The sequence below is a fragment of the Ranitomeya imitator genome, chromosome 8 (genome assembly GCF_032444005.1).
Source record: "Ranitomeya imitator isolate aRanImi1 chromosome 8, aRanImi1.pri, whole genome shotgun sequence".
In the NCBI taxonomy this organism is placed as follows: domain Eukaryota; kingdom Metazoa; phylum Chordata; class Amphibia; order Anura; family Dendrobatidae; genus Ranitomeya; species Ranitomeya imitator.
Window position 1 is genome coordinate 120,654,335 of NC_091289.1, and position 12,243 is coordinate 120,666,577.

Here is a 12,243-nt window from a genome sequence, read left to right on the forward strand (position 1 = left end):
TGTGGGGGTAAACTACTGTTTGGGCACATGCCGGGGCTTGGAATTGAAGTAGTGACGTTTTGAAATGCAGACTTTGATGGAATGCTCTGCGGGCGTCACGTTGCGTTTGCAGAGCCCCTGATGTGCCTAAACAGTAGAAACCCCCCACAAGTGACCCCATTTTGGAAACTAGACCCCGAAAGGAACTTATCTAGATGTGTGGTGAGCACTTTGAACCCCCAAGTGCTTCATAGAAGTTTATAATGCAGAGCCGTGAAAATAATAAATACGTTTTCTTTCCTCAAAAATAATTATTTAGCCCAGAATTTTTTATTTTCCCAAGGGTTACAGGAGAAATTGGACCCCAAAAGTTGTTGTCCAGTTTCTCCTGAGTACGCTGATACCCCATATGTGGGGGTAAACCACTGTTTGGGCACACGTCGGGGCTCAGAAGGGAAGTAGTGACTTTTGAAATGCAGACTTTGATGGAATGGTCTGCGGGTGTCACGTTGCGTTTGCAGAGCCCCTGGTGTGCCTAAACAGTAGAAACCCCCACAAGTGACCCCATTTTAGAAACTAGACCCCCCAAGGAACTTATCTAGATATGTGGTGAGCACTTTGAACCCCCAAGTGCTTCACAGACGTTTACAACGCAGAGCCGTGAAAATAAAAAATCATTTTTCTTTCCTCAAAAATTATGTTTTAGCAAGCATTTTTTTAGATTCACAAGGGTAACAGGAGAAATTGGACCCCAGTAATTGTTGCGCAGTTTGTCCTGAGTATGCTGGTACCCCATATGTGGGGGTAAACCACTGTTTGGGCACACGTCAGGGCTCGGAAGTGAGGGAGCACCATTTGACTTTTTGAATACGAGATTGGCTGGAATCAATAGTGGCGCCATGTTGCGTTTGGCGACCCCTGATGTGCCTAAACAGTGGTAACCCCTCAATTCTAACTCCAACACTAACCCCAACACACCCCTAACCCTAATCCCAACTGTAGCCATAACCCTAATCACAACCCTAACCCCAACACACCCGTAACCCTAATCCCAACCCTAACCCCAACACACCCCTAACCACAACCCTAATTCCAACCCTAACCCTAAGGCTATGTGCCCACGTTGCGGATTCGTGTGAGATATTTCCGCACCATTTTTGAAAAATCCGCGGGTAAAAGGCACTGTGTTTTACCTGCGGATTTTCCGCGGATTTCCAGTGTTTTTTGTGCGGATTTCACCTGCGGATTCCTATTGAGGAACAGGTGTAAAACGCTGCGGAATCCGCACAAAGAATTGACATGCTGTGGAAAATACAATGCAGCGTTTCCGCGCGGTATTTTCCGCACCATGGGCACAGCGGATTTGGTTTCCCATAGGTTTACATGGTACTGTAAACCTGATGGAACACTGCTGCGAATCCGCAGCGGCCAATCCGCTGCAGATCCGCAGCCAAATCCGCACCGTGTGCACATAGCCTAATTCTAAAGGTATGTGCACACGCTGCGGAAAACGCTGCGGATCCGCAGCAGTTTCCCATGAGTTTACAGTTCAATGTAAACCTACGGGAAACAAAAATCGCTGTACACATGCTGCGGAAAAACTGCACGGAAACGCAGCGGTTAACATTCCGCAGCATGTCACCACTTTGTGCGGATTCCGCAGCGGTTTTACAACTGCTCCAATAGAAAATCGCAGTTGTAAAACCGCAGTGAAATACATAGTAACATAGTAACATAGTTAGTAAGGCCGAAAAAAGACATTTGTCCATCCAGTTCAGCCTATATTCCATCATAATAAATCCCCAGATCTACGTCCTTCTACAGAACCTAATAATTGTATGATACAATATTGTTCTGCTCCAGGAAGACATCCAGGCCTCTCTTGAACCCCTCGACTGAGTTCGCCATCACCACCTCCTCAGGCAAGCAATTCCAGATTCTCACTGCCCTAACAGTGAGGGAAATGCGCAGAAAAAAACGCGGTAAATCCGCCATAAATCCGCAGCGGTTTAGCACTGCGGATTTATCAAATCCGCAGCGGAAAAATCCGCAGAGGACCAGAATACGTGTGCACATACCGAAACCCTAACCCTAACCCTACCCCTAACCCTACCCCTAACCCTACCCCTAACCCTAACCCTACCCCTAACCCTAACCCTACCCCTAACCCTATTCTAACATTAGTGGAAAAAAAAAAAAATTCTTTATTTTTTTATTGTCCCTACCTATGGGGGTGACAAAGGGGGGGGGGGGGTCATTTATTATTTTTTTTTTATTTTGATCACTGAGATAGATTATATCTCAGTGATCAAAATGCACTTTGGAACAAATCTGCCGGCCGGCAGATTCGGCGGGCGCACTGCGCATGCGCCCGCCATTTTGGAAGATGGCGGCGCCCAGGGAGAAGACGGACGGGACCCCGGCTGGATCGGTAAGTATGATGGGGTGGGGGGGGACCACGGGGGGGGGGGACCACGGGGGGGGGGGGATCGGAGCACGGGGGGGGAATCGGAGCGCGGGAGGGGTGGAACGGAGCACGGGGGGCGTGGAACGGAGCACGGGGGGGCTGGAACGGAGCACGGGGGGGTGGAACGGAGCACCGGGGGGGGGTGGATCGGAGTGCAGGGGGGGTGATTGGAGCACGGGGGTGAGCGGACAAGAGCACGGGGGGGAGCGGAGCACAGGACGGAGGGGAGCGGGGCAGTGTACCGGGCAGATCGGCGGGCTGGGGGGGCGATCGGAGGGGTGGGGTGGGGGCACATTAGTATTTCCAGCCATGGCCGATGATATTTCAGCATCGGCCATGGCTGGATTGTAATATTTCACCAGTTATAATAGGTGAAATATTACAAATCGCTCTGATTGGCAGTTTCACTTTCAACAGCCAATCAGAGCGATCGTAGCCACGAGGGGGTGAAGCCACCCCCCCTGGGCTAAACTACCACTCCCCCTGTCCCTGCAGATCGGGTGAAATGGGAGTTAACCCTTTCACCCGGCCTGCAGGGACGCGATCTTTCCATGACGCCACATAGGCGTCATGGGTCGGATTGGCACCGACTTTCATGACGCCTACGTGGCGTCATGGGTCGGGAAGGGGTTAAAAACAACAGTATCACTGTGCTAGATTGGCCAGCAAACTCGCCTGACCATAACCCCATAGAGAATCTATGGGGTATTGTCAAGAGGAAAATGAGAGACACCAGACCTACAATGCAGAGGAGCTGAAGGCTGCTATCAAAGCAACCTGGGCTTCCATAACACTTCAGCAGTGCTACAGACTGATCACCGCCATGCCATATCGAATTGATGCAATAATTGATGCAACTGGAGCCCCGACCAAGTATTGAGTGCATTTACTGAACATACATTTCAGTAAGCCAATATTTCAGATTTTAAAATAATTTTTCACACTGGTGTGATAAAGTATTCTAATTTACTGAGATAATGACTTTTGGGTTTTCATTAGCTGTAAGCCATAATCATCAACATTAATATAATATATGAGTTTCACTTTTTGTATTGAAGAACTGATCTAGTAGCAAAGCCACAAAAAGCACAATCCAATATTTTTTATTTTTTTGTCTTTTACAGAATTTACAGTACGGATTAATGAATTTTATATTTCGATAGACTGGAATATTAATGGATGTGGTGATACACCAAATATGTTTATTTTTTACAGTTTTAAAATTTCTTTATTTATAATAGAGAAAAGTGAGGGTATGATTCAAGATGTTGTATATTTTATATATTTTTAAACAAGTTTCTTTTGATTTTTAACCTTATTTTGTAGTCTCCCCAGGCACCTTGGACCTGCGATTGTTTGATCGCCTATACTATGTATTGCAATACCTTGGTATTTTAGTTCATAATGAAAATCACTGTCTCGCATGAAGTTAAGTTCTGTGGCTGAGCTTCACACGAGTACCAAGATGACAGTAATGTGTGTCTTCGGCAAGCCCCTACAAGCAAAGGTAACTGATTGATGCCCTACGATCCCTGGCACATTGCTGTGAGACCGATAGTGGCATATCATACCTCGGCTGCGGACACTCATATCAGACACAGATGCTGGCTATGCATCACAGCCGGCATCTACCGCATGTAGAGAAAGCTCCGCTCCTGAGCCCCCCACAAGGGGTCACCCCCGCAATGATGCAATGTTGCAATAATAGGTCAATTTCCACATTTCTTTTTATGCATTTTGATTCATTTTTTTATTTTTTTGCCGCCATATCTGTAATAAGTCTTGTTTTATGCTGGATGAGTTATATTTGGCACTGCAGCCATTTTCACATGCACACAACCTACTATCTAACTTTTATTAACTCTTTATGAAAAGACAGAAAAAAACAGCAATTCTGCTGTTGTTTTTGACAATTTAAACTATTTAATTTTTGCCAAAAATAACTTTATTCTGTTGGTCAGAATGATTATATCAACACCAAGGGTATGTAGTTCTAGTTTTGTTTTATGACTTTTATTCAATAAAGATTTTAAAAAAAATAATTTGTCCTTGTGTGGCCATATTCTGAAACCCATAGGTTAACCCCTTCACGTTGCGGCCAATTTCTGTTTTTTTCCTCCGTTTCTTCCAAAAAACATAACTATTATTTTTCCACCTACAAGATGTATGAGGGTTTGTTTTTTGCAAGACAAATTGTACTCTTGAATGACACCATTCATTTTACCATGTGATTCGGGTATGGGGAATGCCTTCATCTTGCAGAAACTGATGACACACTCCAGCCACATGAGGTCTGGCATTGTCCTGCATTAGGAGGAACCCAGGGCCAACCGCACCAGCATATGGTCTCACAAGGGGTCTGAGGATCTCATCTCGGTACCTAATGGCAGATGGGTTACTTCTGGCAAGCACATGGAGGGCTGTGCGGCCCTCCAAAGAAATGCCACCCCACACCATTACTGACCCACTGCCAAACTGTTCATGCTGAAGGATGTTGCAGGCAGCAGATCGCTCTCCACGGTGTCTCCAGACTCTGTCACGCCTGTCACATGTGCTCAGTGTGAACCTGCTTTCATCTGTAAAGAGCACAGGGTGCCAGTTGCGAATTTTCCAATCCTGGTGTTCTGCGGCAAATGTCTAGCATCCTGCATGGTGTTGGGCTGTGAGCACAACCCCATCTGTGGACGTCGGGCACTCAACCATACTCATGGAGTCGGTTTCTAATCATTTGTGCAGACACATGCAGATTTGTGGCTTGCTGGAGGTCATTTTGCAGGGCTCTGGCAGTGCTCCTCCTGTTACTACTTGCACAAAGGCTGAGGTAGCGGTCCTGCTGCTGGGTTGTTGCCCTCCTGCGGCCCCCTCCACGTCTCATGGTGTACTTAGCAATCTCCTGGTAGCGCCTCCAGCCTCTGGACACTATGCTGACAGACTCAGCAAACCGTCTTGCCAAAGCTCGCATTGATGTGCCATCCTGGATGAGCTGCACTATCTGAGCCACTTGTGTGGGTTGTAGAGTCCGTCTCATGTTACCACGAGTGTGAAAGCACAACCAACATTCAAAAGTGACCAAAACATCAGCCAGAAAGCATTGGTACTGAGATGTGGTCTGTGGTCCCCACCCGCAGAACAACTCCTTTATTGAGTGTGTCTTGATAATTGCCAATAATTTCCATCTGTTGTCTATTCCATTTGCACAACAGCATGTGAAATTGATTGTCAATCAGTGTTGCTTCCTAAGTGGACAGTTTGATTTCACAGAAGTTTGATTTACTTGGAGTTATATTCTGTTGTTTAAGTGTTCCCTTTATTTTTTTGAGCAGTGTATATAATATATATAATTTTTTTTAAGGGAACATGTCTGCAGGATTGTGCTAAGCAGCCTGACACTGTCAGGTTGGCGCTGTTATACTGATTAAAATAATACCTGGGTTGATTAAATCTGTCTTCTGGTTATTGTTTAATCTGTATTTGTAGTTTTCAGTTAATGATATGCTCGTGCTCTGGGGCTGCCTGTGGGGGAATTTATGTAATGCTCTGCTTACATATTCATATGTATGGCTTATGACAGGTCACTGATCCCTCAGTGACATGCCCCCTATTCTACATACTGTATCTCTTATTGTTTTTATAAAAACATTACATTCATACATTCATTATGCAGGCGCTGGCAGTGTCGCCTGCGCTGTAGCATGGTTGCATCTATATCCTTTTATTAATTTTATTTAGCTATATCAATTTGAGGGAAAAAAAAAAATTCTTCCTCAAAATGGCACCAGTGGCGTCTCCGCAGTAGCATTTATCGGATCGCCGATAGATGCTACGGCGCAGGCGTGGCCGGCTCCATCTTGGTGGAGACAAAAAATGTTTTCCCTCTAACAAAATGGCGCTGACGGTGGCGCCTGCGTAGTAGAATCTATCGCATTCCAAATTGTTCTACTGCACAGGCGCCGCTGGCGCCATTTTGAGGAAGAAATGTTTTTATTCTCAACAAATTTTGATCACTAAATAAGATGAATAAACGGATATTATAGATCTGATCATGCTACAGTTTAGGCGTCGGCGTGATAAATGTAATTTTTTTTTCAAAACAATAACATGTAAAATAGGGGCGGGTCACTGAGGGATCAGTGACCTGTCATATGCCATACAGATGAACACGTAAGCAGAGCACCATATCAAGACACCCCCATAGGCCGCCCCGAAGAACAAGAATCTCATTAAAGGGAATCTATCAACACATTTGACCTATCTAAACTATTAATATGGCCATACAGGCTATAGAATGCTGAAAACAGTCCTCCCTGTGTGTCTCATATCAGATGTGTTGTTGCTGAGAAATACTCTTTTATCACTTTATATAAGTTGACCATTTCCAGGCTCCGGGGAGGATGGTGCCTGGAGATAACTCTGCCTCCAGGGCTTATTTTAAATATAGGGGGAGTTACCAATGTGGTGTGACCTGGATACCATTGTTACCAGTGTGATGTGTAATGGCTGCTCTATGTTCTCCTGATCTCACTGCAGAGCGTGATTATACCTGACTGCAGGTTCCTCTCGGTTTCCAGTACACAGGCAGACAGGGCTGTAATATTGGAAACAGGAACACATGGGCTACCTGCACAGTGAACAAGTCTGTAGGAACATGTTCACACACCACCAAGAAACCTGAAGACACAAAAGAGAATAGTAAAACCAAAAACACTCAGTTTGAAAAAAATTGCAGTAATCCGCAAGTGCTAGTAAAAGATGTAAAAAACATGGTATTTGGTTGACACGTTTTTTGCAAAAAATGTATACTAAGCTGCTCTACCAAACAGTTTTTCAAACTGAGTGTTTTTGGTTTTACTATTCTCTTCTGTGTCTTCAGGTTTCTTGGTGGTGTGTGAACATGTTCCTACAGACTTGTTCACTGTGCAGGTAGCCCATGTGTTCCTGTTTCCATAATTGTTCTCTTGTGTCTACAAGACTGGGGAGTTCCACCACTCCTCTTGGGCTATCTGCACAAAAGCTGTTCTACCCTGTATGCACACATGGATGTTTCCTCTCTGAACCCTGTTCACACAGGTAATATACAGATGATCAGGTTTTTAAATACATCAGATAGGGATTGCATACATTAGTTAGGACTGCTCTGATATGGGTATACCGTGAAGTTTGGTAGAGCAGCTTAGTATACATTTTTTGCAAAAAACGTATCAACCAAATACCCTGTTTTTTACATCTTTTACTAGCACTTGCGGATTACTGCAATTTTTTTCAAACTGAGTGTTTTTGGTTTTACTATTCTCTTTTGTGTTTCAGGGCTGTAATATTGTTGCAATACAGCAGAGCTGAGAGAGAAGCAAACATGAACACAAATTTCATTTCTCCTGTTCTGTGTTAGTAACTTGTCTCACACTGGTAACTCCTCCTTCATGTAAAACAAGCTCTGGGGGCAGAGTTATCTCCAGGCACCCTCCGCCCCAGAGCCTGGAAGAGGTTACTTATATAAAGTGATAAAAGATGATTTCTCAGCAACAAAACAGCTAATATGAGGCAGGCAAAGAGGACTGTTTTCAGTAGTCTATAGCCTGCATGCCTATTACAATAGTTTAGATAGGTCACATGTGGTGACAGATTCCCTTTAACTGAAAACTACAAATACCGATTAAACAACAACCACAATATTGATTTCATCAACCAAGGTATCATTTTATTCAGTATAACGGCAATACCTGATACTGTCTTTAGGTTACTCAGCACAATCATGTTGACGGGTTCCCTTTAAACATAAAAAAAGTACAAAAAATAAATAAAAATGAAGATTTTTGATATGCACAGTAAAATCTCTTTCTCATATTATTGATTGTGATACACAGGAAAAATGGGTTAGTCTGTTAGATGATCTGGAAGAGCTCACTAGACGTCTGAGAGGAGGTTGTTCATGCCCGCATACCAGGATCTTTGAGGCAATTCCAGAACTAAGAGGATGACGGAAATCCCCTCTGCCCTGATCTTCTCGAGAAGCTTGGCTAGCAGGGGAACAGGTGGAAACAGGTACAGGAGGGTGAACTGAGACCAGACAAAGGGATTGCTAATGCGTTAACCGCGACTGCCAATAAATCTTGGACCTGGCCACAAACTTGAGAACCTTGCAGTTTAGCCTGAAATCCCTTAGATCACCAGCTGGAGTCACCACCGAAGACAGATGTGGCTGAAGACCTCCAGATGAAGCGAGCACTCTCCCAAGGATAACACCTTATGGCTTAAGAAAAACCATGACCCAATTGTTCACTTGTGCTATGTGAATCACTGAAATCAATAGTACTTTGTCTTCCGCCCAATCCAAAATTCTTGCGACTTCTGCCATTGTTAATTGATTCTGAGTTCTACCCTGATGGTTGATATATACCACCGCGGTGGCATTGTTGGACTGAATCCGCACATGGAAACTCAAGATCATTTGCTCCCAATGAAGAAGTGCCAGCGGCACTTCTCTGAGTTGCAATATGTTGATTGGGAGAAGTCTCTCCAGTCTCTTCCAAGAGCTTGAATGGAAAAATTACGGAAGACCACTCCCCATTTGAGAACATTGGTGTCTGTCGTCAGAACCTGCCAATGACTAGGGAAAAAGGAATGACACCGATATAACAGGGGCAAAGTTAACCATCGTCCGAAAGACTGACCGATCAATCCAGAGAATGCACTGACCTGTCCCAACAAAAGAAAAAGGTGTTCTGCAAGGATCTTGAAAGAAACTGCGCAAATGACATCACCTCGAAAGCCACCACCATCATACCTAGAATTCTCATGCAGGACAGGACAGGGGCCTTTCCTTTGTCACCTCAAAATTCGGATGCTGGACTGAAGAGCTTATCTTTTCTCTTCCAGAAGCAAGATTCTTGCCTGACTGCGTCATTTACCATCCCCAGAGAACGTAGTTGCTGTGCTGAGACCAGAGTACTTTGCCCTGTTGATAATTCACCCGAAGCAAGCCAGGGTGTCCCAGACAATCTGTAAGCTCTCCAAGTTCTTTGAGTAAGAAGGAGCCTTGATAAAAATGATGCCCAGGTAAGGTATCACAATGCCTTTGATTCGAAGCAGGGCCATAACTAGAGCCAATACCTTTGTAAGAACCACCGGCGCTGTGTCCAAGCCAAAGGAAAGGGACAGACACAAAAAAGATCTTGGTAAACCGCAAAGCGAAAAAAGTTCTTGTGAGCAGGGAACATGGGAATAAGAAGGTAAGCGTCCCAAATGTTCACCGAAGACAGACACTCCCTGGGTTTCATGGAGGTGTTCATCGAGCAGAGAGACTCCACACTGAACTGATGCAGCTGGATCTTCTCATTCAGCAGCCTTAGGTCAAAGATGGGTTGCACCAAGCTATCCTTGGGTATAAGAAACAGATTTGAGTAGAACCCTTGATACATTCTAGAGGTGGGACAAGCGTTAAGACCCCTGCCTGAAGAAGAGATAGGGCCTGGTCAACTGGCGGGGGTCCTGGGATCTGAAAAAACAATCATGTAACCGAAGGAGATGAGGTCTCTGACCCAAATGTTGTCTATTGACCCCAGTCATGCAACCTTAAAGAAATTTCCACTCACCCTGGAGGCAAGCAGACACATATTTTCCCCTATGTTGCCTCTGGACGTACAAGGCTTGCTTCTAGGACCATACGATCGCCATGATGGAGCAGGCTTGAACAATGGTCTTCTTGTTCTGTAGGGATCTTGAGGTCTCACCTGACAGTTAGGGCCACTTGCCAATGGGAGCTGACAAAAAGGATGAAATTGAAGAGACACACATCTTCGAAACGGACGGTTAGTCCCACACTGAGGAAGAAGAGTGCGCCTACCGCCAGTGGCATCTGCAATAATCTTTGCCAACGTAGTTCTGAACAGACGAGAACCTTGAAATGGCAGACCTGTAAGAGACATCTGCCACAATATTGCTCATCCCCTGAGACAAGCAGTTGGCATTCTTGCCTGCTTGAGCGATCTAGTCTACTACATCTGCTAATTCAGCCCTATGAGAATCAGAAAGGATACCCTGACAAGAGTTTTGCCGAGGTGGTCGCTGCCTTAGACATTCAAAAGCAGTGCACAGGGCAAAACATGCCACCTGAAATGTTGACGTGACCATGGACTCAGTGTGTCTGTCCATAGGATCCCTCAGCGCTGCTACCTCTGTAAGATGAAGAATGGTAGTTCTTGGCAAATGAGACACTAGTGTGTCCACAAGAGGAAACCACCAACACTGCTGGAAAGGGGTACAATAATTCCATATATCTAGATCTCTGAAAAGTCTGTCTGGATGCTCCCATGCCTTGTGTAGTACCCCCCAAAAACTACTAATGGTTAGAAAAAGATCTATCTACAGATCTACCCCTTCTAAAGAAACTTGATTCAGTGGAGGGATGGTGATCCACTGATGTAACCCTTAGAGATGACGTTACAGCTGAAACAAGAGTATACATCATCTCACTTAACTTCCCCACTTGATAGGGGTGCAAATCTGACTTAGAGGTGGAACAACATTCTGACATCTGTAGTAAGTGTACCACCTGAGAGGGGAAACGAGACCGTGATCGCCTCCTTAAAGAGACCAAAGTGGACCTGGATAATAAGCTAAACTGAGGCAGCTTGGATTGCCTCCGTGATCGGTCCTGCTGGTATGGAATAGCTGGAGTGTCTGACTCACTTACTACAGCAGTAAAAGTCCCCGGGATGGTAGACACTTTAGGCAGTCATTACACAACCATAACCAGGGTTGTCAGAAACAGAAAATATAATCATAAAGTGCCCCCAAAAGGTCATTTAGAACTTTATTGGAGGAGGGGGGACACAATGTTTAAATTAAAATAAACACAAAACAGAATAAATACAAAATAAAAAAAAATAAAAAAAGAAAGCCACCACAGCTCCTAGTCTTGCCCTTGATGACAAAAAAATATATTCTAGGTAAAAAAAAATTACCCAAAAGAAATATCCCATAAAAATAATATTAAATGAAAAGTAACATAAAAGTGAAGCTTTATGAATCATAAAATAAGATGCATTTGTTGGGAAGAAATGTCCAGGTCTTTAACTGGTCAAAACTGTGCTTTTTGTGGAAATACACAAATATAAGTGAAAAAAAAAATAGTACTTACTCTCTTGTAAACACTTGTGTGGCCCTTTTTGTTATTGATGGATTCCTCGCTCTCGTTGTAGTTTTTGCTGAATATTCCAATTTGGGAGCAATAACCGACATCTTTAGTTTCTGGTTCTGCTTCTCCAACCCCAGTAAACTCAACCATATAATTGTATTGTCTGGAAATTTTCATAGCCCTGGGATAACAAAACACAGGTTACAATCACATTAAAGGTCCATTTAAGCAACGCTGATAATCGGGGAATGAACTCTCACAATAAGGCCGGCTTCACACTTGCGAGTTTTACGGACGTAAGAGCGCAGAAACTACGTCCGTAAAACTCGCAAAAAATACGGCACAATTATTCTCTATGCCCCAGCTCCTATCTGCCGTATTTTACTGATCAGTATTATACGGCTTTCTACGGCCGTACAAAATCGCAGCATGCGTTTGTCACCGTACTGCGCAAGAAATACGCCAATGAAAGTCTATGGAAGCGTGAAAAATACGGATTACACACGGACAAGCAGTGTGACTTGCGAGAAATACGCAGCGCTGTTAGAGAGAAAAGCCGGTAATTCAGTGCGGTGTACAGTAAAATCACACTGACAGCTTACAGTAGAATAGGTAGAATAAATGTGTACACATAGAATAGGTATATATATATATATATGTCAGT

The 12,243-nt window shown here is 44.3% G+C and overlaps 1 protein-coding gene across 2 annotated transcripts in view; it reads right to left on the reverse strand.

Annotated features, from left to right (window-relative positions):
- Nucleotides 1-12,243, reverse strand: part of HENMT1 (HEN methyltransferase 1) — a 72,548-nt gene that overhangs the window by 13,082 nt on the left and 47,223 nt on the right. For both annotated transcript variants that reach the window (XM_069736064.1, XM_069736065.1), the window contains one exon: nucleotides 11,583-11,760. In XM_069736064.1, coding sequence (XP_069592165.1) covers nucleotides 11,583-11,760 — 178 coding nt within the window. The remainder of the gene's footprint in view (nucleotides 1-11,582; nucleotides 11,761-12,243) is intronic.